Below are 18,471 nucleotides of genomic sequence, written 5' to 3' on the forward strand. Positions count from 1 at the left end.
TCATCTTTTTTATTTAAAAATTCAACTTTTTGGTCCATAATTCTTGAATTTTATTAAAAATTCGTCTTTTTTGGTATCAAGTTAATCTTTTTGTTTAAAAATCCATCTTTTTTAGTTAAAAATTCAAATATTTGGTAGAGAATTCTTGAATTTGATTGAAAATTCGTTTTTTTCGGTAGAAAATTCAACTTCTTGGTTGAAAGTTCTTGAATATTGTTGAAAATACGTTTTTTTCGGTAGAAAATTAAACTTTTTGTTTAAAAATGCATATTTTTTTTAGTTGAAAATTCAACTTTTTGGTGAAAATTCTTGAATTTTTTTAAAAATTCGTTTTTTCTCGGCAGCGAATTAAAATTTTTGTTTAAAAATGCATATTGTTTTAGTTGACAACTCAACTTTTTGGTTGAAAGTTCTTGAATATTGTTGAAAATACGGGGTTTTTCGGCAGAAAATTCAACTTTTTGTTTAAAAATGTATCTTTTTTAGTTAAAAATTCAACATTTTGGTTAAGAATTTTTTAATTTTATTGAAAATTTGTCTTTTTTGGTATTAAATTAATCGTTTGTTTAAACATTCATCTGTTTTATTAAAAAATTCAACTTTTTGGTTCATAATTCTTGAATTTTATCAAAAATTCTTCTTTTTTGGGATCAAGTTAATATTTTTGTTTAAAAATCCATCTTTTTTAGTTAAAAATTCAAATATTTGGTAGAGAATTCTTGAATTTTATCGAAAATTAATCGTATGTTTAAAAATGCAACTTTTTGGTTCAGAATTCTTGGAATTTGATTAAAAATTCATCTTTTTTAGTAGAAAATTCAACTTTCCAGTTGAGAGTTTTTGAAGTTTATCAAAAATTCGTTGTTTTTACAGTAGAGAAATAAACTTTCTGTTTAAAAAATTCATGTTTTTTAGTTGTGAAAATTAAACTTTTTGTTTGAAAGTTCTTGAATTTTGTTAAAAAATGGATTCTACCGGTAAAAAATTGAACTTTTTGTTCAAAAATTCATGTTTTTTACATGAAAATTTCACTTTTTAGTTAAGAATTCTTGAATCTGATTAAAAATTTGTCTTTTTTGGTATTAGATTAATCGATTGTTTAAAAATACATCTTTTTAAAATTAAAAATTCAACTTTTTGGTTCAGAATTCCTGAATTTTATTAAAAATTCGTTTTTTTTTTGGTATTAAGTTAATCTGTTTGTTAAAAAATTCACCCTTTTTAGTTGAAAATTCAATTTTTCATTTGAGAGTTAATGAATTTGATGGAGAATTCGTTTTTTCGGTAGAAAATTAAAGTTTTAGTTTGAAAATTCATATTTTTTAGTTGAAAACTTAACTTTTTGGTTGAAAGTTCTTAAACTTGGTTAAAAATACGTTTTTTTTGTGTAGAAAATTAAACTTTTTGTTTAAAAATTCATCTTTTTTATTACAAAATACAACTTTTTGGTTGAGAGTTTTTGAATTTTATTGAAAACTTGTATTTTTTTCGGTAGAAGATTAAACTTTTTGTTTAAACAATCAAGTTTTTTAGCTGTGAAAATTAAATTGTTTGATTGAAAGTTTTTGAATTTTGTTAAAAATTCGTTTTTACCAGAAAAAATTAAACTTTTTGTTAAAAAATTAATGTATTTTTAGTTGAAGATTCAACTTTTTGGTTAAGAATACTTTAATAGATATTATAGATATTCCTCTCTTTCTAAAAAATTCAATTATTTGGTTAAGTAATTTTTAATTTTCATTGAACATTCGCCTTATTTGGTAGAAAAATAAAATTTTTGTTTAAAAATTCATGTTTTTTAGTTGTGAAAATTAAACTTTTTATTTGAGAGTTCTTGAATTTTATTGAAAATTGATATTTGTCGGTAGAAAATTAATCTTTTTGTTCCAAAATTAATGTTTTTAGTTGTAAATTCAACTTTTTGGTTAAGAATTCTTGAATTTGATTAAAAATTTGTCTTTTTGGTACAAAATTAATCGTTTTGTTTTAAATTTCATCTTTTTTACCTTCTTTTTCCTGTCTTAAACATCTTGAAAAATATTGATCTGGGATCGAAAGGTTGTATATTTTTCAATGAAAAATCTGAAAATTGAAGTCATTTTTTGTTGTAAAATATTAATTTTTGGGGGAAAACATTTTCTTCTCAGATCAATATTTTTAGAAATTTTTTAAGAAAAGTAAAAAAATGTTTTAATTTTTATTAGTTCATACACAAAAAAAAAAGAAAAAAATGTTAAAAATTTTTATTAACTTACACCAAAATAAAAAGTAAAATTTTGTTTAATTTTTATTAATTTTCACTAAAAAATTTTTGGGGGCTTTTGACTGGGATTCTAAAGGAACCCCTATGTCAAATATCAAGTCAATATTAATAAAACCAAAATTCCAAAGATAAAATTTGAACAACTACCATTAATTCTTCCTATCGAAATTTGAAAAAAAAAAAACACTTTTTCTCCTAAAAAAGAAAATAATTTTCCTACTGGGACAAAAATAAAAAACAGGAAAGAAAAATTATGAATAAAAAAAATTATTAAATTATTATTTATTTATTTTTGCCTAAGGACGGAAAAACTCATTTTTGAAAAAATTAATCAATTTTAATAACTTTATTTCTATTAATTTGTACCAAAATTTCAGTTATTTTTTAACTTTGACGCAAAAGGAACCCCTTAGTTGTTCTTTTTTTTGTCAATATTTTAGGGTAACTTTTTGTAAATTATACTCAATTTTTTAAAAGAAAAATCTGAAAATTCATTTTTCTTCGAAAAATAGGGAATAGAAAATGTCAAAAGAAAAAATATGAACACTTTTAATCCATATCAATATGCAAAAGGAACCCCTGGGTCTAATATCAAGTCAATATATCAATATTTGTCATAAATAAAATTTTATTAAATGTATGTCTACAGGAAATTTGATCACGCATCTTTTTTTATTCGACAAAAAGGTTGTGTCTTTCTGTTTTTGTAATAAACAAAGAAAACTGCACGTTTGTAAACAGAAAATTTGACAACAATTATGTCTTCATCTCGGTCCGAAACCCAAACTTATTCATATTTTTCAACTCAAAATTGGAACGGTTTTAAAGAAATTGTTTTGAAAATAAAATTGAGATTTGTCAAACTCAAATAATTGATCACCATTCACTTGTTTTCCCAATAATAATATCAATACTTCATGTCCTATAACACTTTTCCATAAGGGAATTTCGTCTAAAAATGTTGATTTCCGTTTTGATTAATAGTCGAACTCTACAAATTTGGGATTCCCTAACAATTAAGATTCTTTCAGGATCCAAAAAGCTCAAAAAATTAGAACCCTAAATTTGACCTTGAAAATTCGGGCTCTTTCGAAGATCCCTATTGTTTCTCGTCGAAAAAACTTCCTGGAATCAACTTCCAGGGTGCATATTTTGATCCAGGATTCTCAGCAACATTTACCTCGCCTCAGAATTGCACACAAGACCCAGAGAGAGAGAAAGAGAACCCACCAGTGGAATTACCGAGTAGATAATAACATAACGGAACCATCACTTTTTTGCATGTACCTTCAAGTATCACGGATTCCAGCCTACACCAGGTATCACAGTTTGCTGATTGTAAGGAATCGCAAACTCCCTTTTTTTCAGAGTCGCTTGCACTGCTCCACGTTTTTGTGACGCATCACGTCTCACGCTTGACAGGTCGACGGATCGATCGCGGAGAAAAGAAGGAAGTCGAGACCTGAATTCTGACTAGGGAAAACGAATAATAAAGTCTCTTTTCTCGAATTGAAAAAAAGCCTTCGACAAAAAAAGAGCCTTGTCTTTCACGAGTCGAGCACACGTCCTTCGCGCACTGCGTGTGTTTCGAGACTGCGGAGACAGAGTACAGACTGCAGAGAGCGGTGGGGAAAACTGCCTTTTATTTTGACACAATGGACCGAGCACGTTGCGCCAACTCTTTCTGGAGGAACGCCGATTGGTCCTGAAATGTGCGCGGGAGACTCCTGCGCAGCCGGTCAGGCAGGACCGGCAAGGGAAGCTAATGAAAGGGTATTTTGCGAACCTCTTGTCGCCGCACAGTAACGCAAATTGAGGAAAAAATGTTCAAAATACGATTCCTAGTACAATTTTTTAACGATGAAAGATTTTTTTTTACAAATTAAAGCTAAATATATTCTTTAAAATTGGTTTTTGTTTGGTAGAAAATTAATGCTTTTATTTAAAATTTATTTTTTTAGTTGAAACTTTTACTTTTTGGTTGAGAACTCTTGAATTTTATTAAAAATTCGTCTTTTTGGTAGTAAATATATTGTTTCAAAATGCAACTTTTTTAGTTGAAAGTTAAAGTTTTTGGTTCAGAATTCTTATTTTGTTTAAAAAATCGCTTTTTTATAGTAAGTTCATCTTTTTGTTTAAACATTCATTTTTTAGTTTAAAATTAAGTTTTTTGGTTGAGAATTCTTGAATTTTAATTGAAAAAATCGTTCTTTTTCGGAAAAAAATTAATATTTTGGATTAAAGATATCATTTTTTCGTTTTAAATTTATACTTCTTTCTTAAACATGAAAAAATAAATGTTCCTTTTTTTCTTAAAAACTCTACTTTTTGGTGAAGAAATTTTGAATTTTATTGTAAATTCGTTTTTTTTGTAACAAATTTAATTTTTTGTTTAAAAATTCATCTTTTTTATTCGAAAATTCAACTTTTTGGTTAAGAATACTTGAATTCTTTTGGAAATTCGACTTTTAGCTTGAGAATTCTTGAATTTTATTAGAAATTCGTTCTTTGGTATTAATTTAATCGTTTGTTTGAAAAATCATCTTTTTTATTTGAAAATGTAACTTTTTGGTTCAGAATTCCTAAATTTTGTTTAAAAATCGTATTTTTTGGTAGTAAATTAATCTGTTTCTTCAAACAAAATTTTTTAATTTTTTGGTTGAGAATTCTTAAATTTGGATAAAAATTGTTTCTTTTTCCTGAAGAAAATTAATCTTTTTAATTATATACTTAACTTTTTTGTTAAAAATTCTTGAATTTTATAAAAATTCGTTCTTTTTTATTAATTTAACCTTTTGTTTAAAAATTCATCTTTCTTAGTTGATTATTTAACTTCTTGGTAAATAATTCTTTAATTTTATTGAAAATTCGTCTTTTTGTTACTAGTCAATTAAACTTTTTTCTTAAAAATCATCTTTTCTAGTTGAAAAATAAACTTTTTGGTTAAGAATCTTTGAATTTGATTGAAAATTCTACTTTTTGTTTGAGAATTCTTGAATTTTATGGAAAATTTGTCTTTTTTGGTATCAAATTAATCGTTTGTTTAAAAATGTATCACTTTTAGTTCAAAATTGAACTTTTTGGTTCAGAATTCTTGAATTTTGTTTGAACAAATCGCTTTTTTGATAGTCAGTTAATCTTTTTGTTTAAAAATGAATCTTTTTTATTTGAAAATTGAATTTTTTGGTTGAGAAGCCTTAAATTGTGTTAAAAATTAGTTTTTTTAAAGAAAATAATCTTTTTGTTTTAAAAATAATCTTTTAAATTAAAAAATTAGCAACTAGGTTTTAAATTTAAACTAATTTCTTAAAAATTAATAAAATTTCTTTCTTTCTTAAAAATTCAACTTATTGGTTAAGAATTTTTTAATATTATTGATTATTAATATCTTTAAAAACCTTTTTTAATTTTCTCTTAAATTCATTTTTCAAAATAAAAAATTACTTAAAACTCTCACACAAATATAAGGAAAATACTTTTTCCACAATCTTTTCAGGCCGTCTAAGCCTTTTAATCTCTAACATTAAAATTTTTCCTGTATTTTTATTTCCCCTGCAAATTTTTATAAATTGCCTTAAAATCTTTCAGATTCTTCTTTTATAATTTTTGAAATTATTTTAAATAATCTCTTAAAATTAATAATTCGCAAAGAAAATTTTTTACATTTTTTCTAGGAACGTGAAAAATGTCTTTAATTTTCGGGAAACTTTACGAAATTCTTTAAAAAATCTGTACAAATTTAAATGATTTTTCAAGTGTTCCAAAATTTATTTATCTTTTTTTTTCGTTAAAAAGACTGAAAATTTAACTTGTCCATTTTTGGTGAAAAATTCTTTGGTTGAAAAATTAACCATTTTATAACAATTCGATTTTCTTTTCTTGAAAATAAATCTTTTTATTTGAAAATTCAACCACCTGTTTGAAAATTGACTTTTTTTATAGTATTATTCTTCTTTGCAAATTCTTTTATTATGGTTAAAAAGGAATTTCTTTGGCTATAAATTTAAATTTTTTTGTTGAAAATCGAACTACTTTCTTTAAAAAATGTAGGTTAAAAATTCATCTTTTTTTGTTGAAAATTCATTTTTTTTTAATTTAAGTATTTTGTTCAAACTTCCTATTTTTGGTCCAAAATTATTTTTCGAACTGAAAATTGAACTATTTTATTTTTGATTGCAGAATTTTTTTTGCAAAATCATTTCTTTTCATGAAAATTTAACTTTTTAATTTAATATAAATTTTTTGTTAAAAACTAATTTTTGAACTGAAAAATTAAGTTTAATTTCAAGTTCGTCTTTTTTGTTTAAATTTAACTGTTATTTATTTAGTATTAAAATATTAAAAATCTGTTGAAAAGTAATTTTTTGGGTTGAAAATTCATCACTATAGCTCAAACTTTTTTATTGCAATTTTTTTCATTGAAAATTAATTTTGTTAAAAGAAAATTTATTTGTTCCATTATTGGTTTAAATTTTTTTCTGTTTTAGTTGAGAATTCCTTTTCATTGTTGCAAATTGAACTATGTTGTTGAAAATTATTTTTATTTTGAAAATTCTATATTTGGTTGAAAATTTATTTTTTTATTTGAAATAAAGAATTTTAATTCTTTTCGAAAATTCTCAATTTCAACTCATAATTAGAATTAATTTTTTTTCAATTCCCTCCTCCAGCTAGGAATTTATTTAAATTAAAAAATTCCCTGTTCTAGGACAAATTATAATTCTTTTGTATAAATAACAGTTTCAACTTAGGGTTGGTAAGAATTTGAACATTCCCTACTTCATCTCAGAATTCGAATTCTGTGGAAAAAATTTTCTGTTCCAATTCAGAATTTTGTTCCTTTTCAAAAATTTCCAGTACTAGCTCGAAGTTTGATAAAATTTGAAAATTGCCGGTTCCAAGTCAGAATTATTATTCTGGATAAATTGAAAGTTCCCTGATCAAATTAAAAGTTATTATTATTTTATATAGTTTAAAAGTCCTTAAAATGCGTGGAAATTGAAATCCAAAATCTTGAAACATCTACATGTTGTTTTACATTTTTTCAAAATAATTTATTGTTTATTTTTGCCAAATTAAAGCAATTTCCTTAAAATCTTCCACATTCATTATTGAAAAATTTGTTAATCGTAATAAATGTTTTTAAATATTCTCTTAAAATAAGTTTATTAAAATTAAAAGCGTGTCAAAATTCTTGAAAAGCTTCTAAATTTTGTTGTACTAAATCTGCCAAAATATATATTTTGCTTTAAATTAGGTAGTGGGCTATTTGCCCCGCAAGTTTGGTACGAATATTCGGATATGTCGCTACACTTCGTTTAAATTATTTGAAAACATTTTAAATTTTTAATTTATTTTTTTTTTAAATCTTCCAAATATCTTTTCAACTTACTTAAATTTTTAAAAAGAATAATAGATGTTCAATTGTTTTTTATACATAAAAATTTAACAATTTAAAAATTTGGTTAAATAGAACAATTAAAATTTTTACGTTTAAAGTTGACTTTTTTTGTTCAGTATTGAATATTTGATTTATAATTACTGAGTTATATGATCAGTTAGATATTTCTAAAAATTAAGTAACTGCTCCTTTTCTTGACTGAAAAATTTCAAATTATACGATTTAAAAATTCTTTGTTAAATTTTTATTTAAAAAAATTTTTAATTTTTATTTATTTAAAAATTCTATTTTTAACATTTATTTTAGATTGAAATTATATTTGAAATTAAATCGAAGTCTTTAATTACAAACATATTACTTTTAAAGTTATTTTAAATTTTAAAATAGTTTAATTTAATTTAAAGAACAAGATTGACGTTGATTAATGTAGTGTAGGATCAGGTACAAAAGAGAGGATTAAAAAAGATAGACGGGTATTTAGATGGATAAGAGAGATAGAAAAATATTGATGCAGGTAGAAAAAAGATAGAAAAGAGGGTATTGAAAAAGATTGATGAGAGAAGTTAGATAAAACAGTCACACTGGCGGTGAGAAGGTCGCTGCATTTTGGTTTGGCGTGTCGTCTGCTTTAAATAATAAAATAAAATAAAATTTATGAAAAAAAAAATATTTATTTATAATTTCGTAGCTGTCTTTTGTTGCGTAAGGTCAATTGCAGATTAAATTTAAGGCTGCGGCTATACTTAAGCGTAACCTTTAAATTTTTTAAAGTTTCATTGGACGAGCTATAAAGGGATTGGTTTTCCACCAATCGCAGAACGCTGCCAGTTTTCGGCCATCTTTACCCTCTCATAACTTTAGAAACTCTGTAATTTAACTTCAAACTTCAGATACTTGTGCCAAAAATCAGATATCTTAACAAAATATTTTTTCTATGATTTTAAGAATAAAAATATTATAACTTACTGATGTCATTTGAAATAAAGTAGATTATTTTGCACGAAAAATGTTAAAATTCACCAAAAACATTAATTTTAATCAAGTTTTTTGCAACTAATCGACATCTATCGCTTTTTTCTCTCAAAATATCAAACATACTTATATTTCATCAAAAACTATAAGGTCAACTACTTAATTAACCTAAATTCATTTTGAATTCGAATAAATGCAAGTTGTATCAAAAATTGAAACGAAGAAATATTAATTCTTTTGAAAAATTTAAAGTGAAAATTGAAAAGAAATATTTTTTTTGCAAATAAACTAAGCACATTTTCCGAAATATTGAAAAAAAACTTGTAAGTTATACGTAATATCAATTCTTCAACCGTACACTAGTGCAATGTTGCACCAAATCATATTTTGAAATCTAAATATTGGTTTAAATTTTCCAATAAGAAAATATAAGTCTGCGATTTAAAGTTTACAAATATTAAGAAGTTTGTAAAAATACATTTATACTTCTAAATAAAAACGATATACGATCACATGATTTAAACTCGCGCATCTTTCTGCCCATAGCACGAGACACAGATGCGCTCACACACATTAAATGTCCCATTAGTGGGGACCCCTCTTGCACTCGTTATAGCGAGATTTTTGGTTCCCGAGCGCCTCGTTATAGCGAGATTCGAGTACATATTGAAATTTATTATAAATAATCTAAAATGGTTAAAAATGTTCAAAAATGAGGAAATCATAATTAAATGTTTCCCTTTTCGTCTATGGCAGAACAATTAGAGAACAGGACGGTCCCGTGCTCCTCACAAGCTGAAAGATGACACCATTAACAATAAGTTTTCAATTTTCTGGTTGATGCGTAAGCTGAGATGCTTAAGCTGAGAATGACGTTTCAAATTCGAAAATTTACTATACCTCATGTTTTGCCATTTTTATATAACTACCCAACTATATCTTCCCATAGGCAGGATCATACTTTCAACTTTGAATGGGGTAACGTATTACCCCAGTTAACTATTCTAGGGTTAAATCGCATTTTTTCAAATCCAACTTGTGTTCTCACGAAACGCGATATTGAGTAGAAAAATTCAGAAATTAAATGAGAAGCACTAAGAAACTGTCCTGACGGACCGAAGGAACCGAATGGAGCCTCTACAAAGTACCCGTAAAGACCCCATTGTGTCCCCATTCGGTTCCTTTTTTAAAAACTCGAAAACCCAGCAAAGTCAACTTTTAAATTGTTTAAATTCGGATTCTACGTTAAAATTCCCTATTAGAAGGTCACGGAATAACCGCAATAGTTTTTTTTTTGCAACAGTAAAAATTTTAAAAAATTCAAGACGTATTACCGTAGCAAAAAAAACTATTGAGATTATTCCGTGACCTTCCATAGGGAATTCAAACGTAGAATCCGAATTTCCACAATTTAAAACTTGATTTTTATGTTTTTTTTTGTTTGAGTTTTTTAAAAAGGAACCGAATGTGAGCCCAATGGGGTCTTTACGGGTACTTTGTAGAGGTTCCTTCGATCCGCCAGGGTGTGTGGTCCTAAATTCTTATAATTACGAAAAAAGTTTTTTTTTTTTGCTTTTTTCGTCATCAAAAAAATTTAGGACCATACAGTTTCTTAGTGCTTCTCATTTAATTTCCAAAATTTTCAACTCGATATCGCGTTTTGCGTGATCGTAAATTGGGTCTGAAAAAAATGGTTAAAAGAATTTCGAGGTTGCGCCATGGCCTTAATATGGCAATTATTCTTGAAAAGTCGGATTTCCTATTCTATCATTATTTTAAACATTTTAAACACCGTTACTGCAAATGGCTATTACCAAACGAGATCTTCTTAAATTCCCAAGTGATATAATTTATCCACTGACTCGAAAATTAACTTCAAATTTATTTAGAACCTCTAAATTACCGAAAGAAACATCTGCAAGATCACGAATCTCTTTTTTGTGAAACTCGCATTTTCTTAAATCATCAGCGCTACCTGGTGTCGATAAATTGAAAGACAATCACTAAATTACGTATTTTCGTCTGCTCTCTAGATTCCAACAAATTTTGACAGTTACGCGCAAATATTTATGATAAGTCCAAGAGCATTGCGTCTATTAATTTACAGTCTTGGTGTCCTTTTATTGATTTCGTTGAAAGTTGTAATCGTTGACACCCTTGGAATGTCGACTTTGGTGGCCTTGGATTTCGAAGTTTATGGAACAGTCCAGGGTAAGTTTTGAAAAATTTGGATTTTATAAATTGTACTCTCGATTTTTAGGTGATTTTAATTTAATTCTTGCTCTCTATTTTTCAGGTGTCTGCTTCAGAAAGGTGAGTAGATAATTTTAATTATTAAAGAAATAGGAGTCACGTTTTCGGAGGTTTCTCAATTCAATCTGTTTAATGGTCACTCACTTCCTTATCGATTCCATTTTCGACATTCACTGTACATTACTGAACTCTAGCGGAGACATATCTTACCGACTGACGATAAAACATTTTTTATTGCTCAAGCAAGGAATTTTGGCAAAAGATTTCCATTTTTTTTTCAAAAAAAACTACCAGTTTCCATTGTTAAAAAATTTTTTAATATATTTTAAAATCGAATTTTCTACGAAAGGTTTTCAAAAAAAGAAAATAATTTTGGCGGCATTTTTAACCAAACATACAATAGTTCGATTTTCAGTTTAAAAAATATTTTTCAAAAAAAAAAAAAAATAAGTTTAAAAAAATTTTATATCAAACCAAAGTTTTCAATCAGAACAAAATTTATTTTCAACACATAAAGTTCATTTTCAGCCAAACGGTTCACATTTTTTACCCAAATATTTCATTTCTAATCCCAAATAGGCGAATTTTCAACAAAAGAGTCAAATTTTTCACAAAGTTATAACATTTTCAACCTGAAGATGAATTCTCAACCGAAAATGAGAAAATTAAAATTAAAAAAAAAATTTATGATTTTTATGGTGGAGAATTTATCTGGAGGTTGGAAATTTAATTATTTTGTCGAAAACTAAAAAATTCGCGTTAAAAATTCTTTTTTAATCAAACCTAAAATTTTTTATTGAAAATTTATCATTTTAATTGAAATTCTCTTCTTTTTGTTCAAAACTCAACTCTTGTTTTGAAAATTGTTTTTTTTAATTAATTATTTTGAACTGAAAATGTAAACATGACATTTTTACTTGAAAATTATTTTTTTTTGGTTCAAGATTCACCATTTAAATTGAAAACTCGTTTCTATTTTATATTCAAAAATTTTTTTTGTTTAAAATTAATTTTTTCACTAAAAGTATAACTATTTTATTATTAGTTGAAGATTATTTTCTTTAGTGTAAAATTGAATGTTTGAAAATCATTGTTTAGTTGAAGGTTCGTAATTTTAGTTAAAAGTTTATTTCTTTGCTTGAAAATGTAAATATTTGGTTGAAAATTTGTCCTTTTAATTGAAAATTATTTTTTTTTAACTAAAAATGTAAATAATTCATTTTTACTTGACAATTGATTTTTTAAGTTGAAAATAAATTAATTTATTATGTAGAAAATTGGATTTTTCGGTTTCAAAGTTTTTATTTTTTCGCAGAATTTTCATATCTTGAAAATTCTAAGTATTTATTTGAAAATATATTTTTTGGTACGAGATTCATCATTTTAGTGAAATATTGATTTCTTTGGTTGCAAATTTTTATATTTTGCTGAAAATTATTTTTTTTTTCTAGTTGAAAATTAATTTTTTTAACTGAAAATTTAATTATTTCTTTTTTTCTCTCAAAATTTATCTTTGTAAGTTGAAAATTAATTAATGTTTTTGTAAAATTCATGTATTTTGGAGAAAATTCGTCTTTTGTGTGAAGAATATTCCGAAGTCAACTATGTCGTTGAAAATTTATAATTTTCATTGGAAAATTTGAATACTTGGATAAGATTAGAACTACTTTGTTAAGAATCAATTCTTTTTAATATTCATCATTTTAGTTCAAAATTATTTTCTTTGGTTGAAAATCTAACTATTTTTCTTAAAATTCCTTTTTTTTAAATTAATTTTTTCAGCCGAGCATATAATAATTCCATTTTTGCTTGATAATCTATCTTTCTTAGAATATTTATTTAGTTGAAAACTGATATTTTTTAAATAAAAAATTTAATTATTTTTGTAGAAAATTCATTTTGGGTTGAAAATTGAACTATTTTGTAGAAAATTCGTTTTTTAGCTTTGAGATTCAACCATTTTGCTGAAAATATTTTTTTGTTAACAATTCATACTTTTGAGTAGAAAAATTAACTGCTTTATAGAAAATTCATCTTTTTGTCTTGAAAATTTAACATTTTGCATTGACATTTTTTTTCTTTAAACTTATCTATTTTGTTGAAAAATCCACTTTGGTTAAAAATTTATATATTTTTTTAATTCATATTTTCTGATAGAAAACTCAACTATTTTATAGAAAATTCTTGTTTTTGTTAAAAAATGCAATATTTGGGATATTTTTTTATTGACTGAAAGATCTTTTTGGAATGAAAATTCAAATTTTTGGTGTAAAATTTCTATTTTCGTTCAAAGATTAATCTGTTTGGGTTCAAAATTGAATTTTTCAGTTGAAAATTCTTTTTTTGGTTAAATATTGCCTCGTGTGAAAATTATTTATTCTATTTTTAAATCAAAATTTATCTCATTAGTTGAAAACTCAATTATTCGTCTTTTCTCGTAGAAAATTATTCTTCTATTTAACTATTTTGTTAGAATTTTTTTTTAATTAATTTTTTACTTCCAATTTGAAAATTTATAAAATTTGTTTAATAATGTTGTTAGAGAATTTTGTATTAATTTTGAATGTTGCAGCCTAATTGTCAGTGCAGTTTCAAACACTTTAAATTAAAAATTTTAATTATCTATTTGATGTAAATTATTTTTTAGTACACTCAAAGAGAAGGAAAAAAATTAGGATTATGTGGATGGTGCATGAATACAGAGCGAGGGACAGTTGTGGGACAATTGCAGGGAGAAAAATCAAAAATCGAAGAAATGTAAGTATTCTTTTTTCAAAATTATACTTACGCAAAATTTAATTGTAAAATAATACTAATAATAAACTGTGACTATAAGTTCAATTTTAAAAAGAAATGAGTGAAAATTTGTTAATTAAAGAAAAAATGTTTAAATTATGAATGTACCAACAATTTGTGTAAGAAAACAAAAATTTTTAGGAAACTTTGGCTGCAACATAAGGGAAGTCCGAGTTCCTCCATCGAAAAAGCAGATTTCCGAAACGAGAAGGAAATTCCCGAATTAACCTTCAAGGATTTTACCATTAGAAAATAAAAAATCTAAAAAATTTTTTAAAATTATTTTCGAATAATGTCTTTGCTAACATCGAGATCATAAAAAAAATTTATTTATTTTAGATTTAAGTTGAAATGAGAAGCCGATTGTTATATTATTTTTTTTATAATTATTCCCCGAAATCTTTGAAATACGTTTATAATTTGTAATAATTTTTTCAAAGGTTTATAAGTATGAATAAAATCCTTTGAGTGAAATCGTTCCTGTTTGGTCTAATTACTCTGACGTCAGACCTTTCCTCCAATCAGGTTGATTCTAGCGGGAAAAGGCCTTAATTTGAATTTAACTGGTAAGAAATAGCAACATTTTTTTATAAAAAATTTAATATTTTAATAAAAGTCTTTAACAAACTTCAAAACCCAAAATTCTCTCAAAATATAGGAAATATGGTGATTTTTCATGAAAATATGCAAATCATAGGGGTATAGATTTGGTTAAATAAAATAAAATTTAAATACAAAAAGATTTATTTTCTATAAAAAAAAATTATTAATTTATTACGCTTGTTTCATAAGTAAATTTCTTAAGCTTTTTCTTAACCCGTAAAGATAGATTTTCTACAAAAAATTATTTTTAACCGAACATTTGAATTTTCAATCAAGAAAGATTTTTCAGTCAAGAGAGAACAAAATGTCAACCAAATTTTCATTTTTAACTAAATAATTCAATTTTCAACTAAAAACTATCAATTTTCTACAAAAAATGGAATAATCTTTTTAGTTCAAAAAATTTATTTTTAATTTTAAAGAGACGAATATTTAACGAAATAGTAGAATTTTTAAGACAAAGAGAAGAATTTTCCACGAAACACTGAAAATTTCAATAAAAAGTTTATTATCAATTAAAATGGATGAGTTTTCAATAAAAAAATGAAATAATTACATTTTCAATTATGAAAATAAATCTTAAATAAAAAAAGCGATTTTTCAAACAAATAGTTAAATCTTCAAACAATAAAATGTGTTTAAAAAAATAATTTAATTAAAAAAAAAGATCAACCAAAAATTATAATTTTTAAACAAAAGCGATGAATTCTGAACCGAAAATATAATATTAGACTTTCTAATGAAAAAGTATGTAATTTCTCCCAAAAAAGATGATTTTTTAATCAAAAATGTAATGGCTGAATTTGCAACAGAAAATGAAACAGTAAAATTTTTAGTTAAAAAATTAATTTTCTAGCAAAAAAAATCAATGTCAACAAAATGTTTGAATATTCAACCAATTAAATTAATTTTTGACAATGTGGTTTAAATTTCAATCAAGTAGTTAAATTTTCGACCACAAAGATGACTTAAAAAAAAAAATAGTTCCCAACTTCTTGCTCACGACTTCACCCTATTCTCTTTTTCCCAACGAACACTTACCTTTCCCTACTTCTTCTGCCCTCACTCCCTTCTTACTTTCCCAACACTCTCTTTATTTTTCCCTACTGTCCCTTTTCTCATTTCCCATCACTTCCTATACTTCCCATCCCCTTGTTTCCCCTACGTTACCTTCCCTCACTTCCCCTACTTTCCCTCCGGTCATTTCCCCTCACATTCTCTACTTCTTCTCCCATAAGTTATTCTCACTTTCCTTTTGCTCATTTCCCATAACTTCCCCTAATTCCTAATCCCTTATTGCCCCTACCTTACCTTCCATAATCACAACCTTCGTTTTCTTTACTACACCTCTTGTTTCCCGTCACTTCTCTTATGTCCTCCTCCCTCGTTTCCCCCACTTTACATGCTCTAATTCCCCCTTAATTCCCTTACTTTTCCTTGTCTTATTTTTCACTTACTTTCCTTACACTTCTCCCCTATTTCCGCTATTAATTTATTTTATTATTATTTTCCCACCCCTCGTTCCCTTTGTCCTTATTTAATGAAGAATGCCCTGTTAGCATTTCCCTTAACTTCCCATAATTATTTTTCTAATATATAATTTCCCCTTACTTTCACCGTTTCCACTTCCCTCTTTTTTCCTTGTTTTCTCCAACTTCACCTACGTCCCCTCCTCTCATTTGCATTCATTTTCGCTCCTACTCTCTCATAAATTTCCCTCACTTTCTCTTTTTCCTCTCCCCTCATTTACCACCACTTCCCTTACTTGATAAGCACTTCTTTCATGTATTTCCCATATCTTCTTTTTTTTATTTAAATTCATTTTCCCTCGCATGCCACTATTTTTCGCCGATTTTCTCTACTACAATTTTCCCTACTACTCTTCCTTTGTTTCTCCTTACTTCCTTTACTACTCCCTCATTAGTTTGCAATCATTTTCCTTGTTCACCCGCCGCTTATTTCCCATAATTCCCCTACTCTTATTTCATCTACTCCACTCCCCTCGTTTGCCCTTTCTTAATTACCTATCATTTCCCCTATTTTCAATTCCCTGATTTCCACTACAATACTTTGCGTCACTAGTTCTACTTTCCCTCTTAACATTTCCCCTCTATTTCCTTTTCATCATTTCTGCTAATTTTTCTCCAATAATTTTCCCTTACTCCACCTATTTCCCCTCACGTCGTCTTCACTCAGTTTTCCTACTACATTTCCCCTTACTACGCTCCCCTCATTTCTCCTTCCTTTCTTTGCTACCCCTTCTCTAGCCTTCTATCACATCCCTTGCTTACTCACCCCTCACTTATCATACTTCTCTTATTTTCCCCTACACCACTCCACTATTTCCACTACTTTCCCTCCCTTCATTTCCTCTTTCTTCATTGTCTATCACTTCTTCTACTTCCCATCACCTAATTGCCACCACAACACCTTCCCTCGCTACCTCTACTTCCTCTCTTAACATTTTCCCTTACTTTCCCATCCTAAATTTCCCATACTTTTCCATCACTTCACCTTCTTACCTTTTCCTTATTTTCGTTAACCTACTCTACTGCTCCTCCTCTAATTTCCACTCACTTTCTCCACTTCCCCTCCTATCATTTTCTATTACTTTCTTTACTTCCCTTCCCTTACTTGCTGCACTTCTAATCCGTTCACTTTCCCTCAGATGCCCCTACTTCGCACACCAATGGATCCCATATACATTTATTTGCCCTACTACTTATCTCCTAAATTCTCCTTACTCACTCCACATCCCCTCCTCTCATTTTCTTCACTTACCCTACTTTTGCACCAAAATTTCCTCTCCTTTTCCTCTACTTCCCCTCCTACAATTTTCCCTCACTTCCCCTCTTTTGAAAAAATTACGACGGACTGATGTACGGACGGAAATCTGACTAAAACTATAAGAGTTTCTGTCTAAAAATGAGAAAGTTTCTGGAAAACAGGGGAAAAAGAGAAAATCTCTAGAAAAGTGGGAAAGAGGGGAATTGAGGAAAGAGTTTGAAGTCTGCTCTAATGATTTTCTTTTTTTTTAATCTCAAAATAATTGTTCATCTAGTTAAAAAAAATTTCTTCCTTGTGTCAAATAGAAATTTTTTTATAATCGGCTTAAAAAATGCTGAAAAATATTGGTTATTAATTCAGCAATAATCTTGCTTGTAATTAATTGTTTATATTAATTTTTTTCTTGATAATTCTTTTTGTTGTTGTTGTTGAGTCATCTTTTTGGTTAAAACTTTGACTATTTTATTGAAAAATCTTTTTTTTCATCAGAAGTTTATTTTTATGGCTAACAATTTAATTACATTAGGCCCCCGATTTCGTAACCCCCCTTTTAGTAATTTCTAGAATTTTAGTTCCACGCAGTTTCTCAGGAGGCAGTGCGAGATACGGTTGCCACTCTCGCCTCGGAAGGGCCGCAGTACGCGAGCACTCAGTCGAGTATATTGCGCAATATTATGCATTCCAGTTGGAAACGGGTCAGACAGCCTTGACTGTTTACGTTTCGATTTCACCGAATGATGTATTCCATTTTTGGATCACAAATGATCTTTTTGAATTACAAATTTTTCATGAACAGCGTTAAAATCACGGATTAATTTTGTTATTAATTTAGCCATAATTTTACTGGGAATTAATTGTTTATAAGGTCGAAATGCGACACAAAAGAAAATGTTCGTTCGGCTTGTTAGGTGTTTTACCACCTCTACTGAACTTATAAACTCGCATTTGTTGAGTTCCTCCAACTCTGAGGAACGTTCTTTCGCTCAGTATGAATCTTTCGTTGAAAGGCATCGGGGTTACAGCCTTTCGACCGACTTTTCGAATATACTTTCTTTTAAAAAATAATTATTTTTCTATTAAAAATGTTTATTTTTATCTAAAAACTTTTCCAGAATTCAAAACGTTTTACTCTAATTGAATAAATAATTTGTTTAAATAAATATATATTAATTGTCTAACACGTGTGATAAGAATTTGAAAAAATAAAAAACTTCTGAGTGATAAGACTTGCGACAGCTTGTGTGGAAGTGAAAATATTTTTTAGAAAGGAAAGTGAAGAATGAGGATTGTGGAATTTTTTGGAAAAAGAGGATCCCCAGCATGAAATGCTTCAAGATTTTTTTCAAACACACTTGGCACATCCAGCAGGTGATTATTTTATTAATACCACCATTTT

General features: G+C 26.9%; 2 protein-coding genes across 2 annotated transcripts in view; one reads left to right on the forward strand and one right to left on the reverse strand.

Annotated features, from left to right (window-relative positions):
- LOC117173269 (cell growth regulator with RING finger domain protein 1-like) overlaps window positions 1–3,866 on the reverse strand; it is a 93,620-nt gene extending 89,754 nt beyond the window's left edge. Inside the window, exon 1 of the mRNA XM_033361741.1 lies at window positions 3,551–3,866. The gene's annotated coding sequence lies outside the window, so the exon portion shown is untranslated. The remainder of the gene's footprint in view (window positions 1–3,550) is intronic.
- Window positions 3,867–10,619: 6,753 nt separating this feature from the next.
- On the forward strand, window positions 10,620–14,028 carry LOC117172994 (acylphosphatase-1-like). The gene is made up of 4 exons (XM_033361335.1): window positions 10,620–10,847; window positions 10,933–10,949; window positions 13,537–13,646; window positions 13,827–14,028. The coding sequence occupies exons 1-4, from the start codon at window positions 10,706–10,708 to the stop codon at window positions 13,939–13,941; spliced, it is 384 nt and encodes a 127-aa protein (XP_033217226.1). The 5' UTR covers window positions 10,620–10,705; the 3' UTR covers window positions 13,942–14,028.
- Window positions 14,029–18,471: the final 4,443 nt, after the last annotated feature.

This window comes from Belonocnema kinseyi, chromosome 5, assembly GCF_010883055.1.
Source record: "Belonocnema kinseyi isolate 2016_QV_RU_SX_M_011 chromosome 5, B_treatae_v1, whole genome shotgun sequence".
NCBI lineage: Eukaryota > Metazoa > Arthropoda > Insecta > Hymenoptera > Cynipidae > Belonocnema > Belonocnema kinseyi.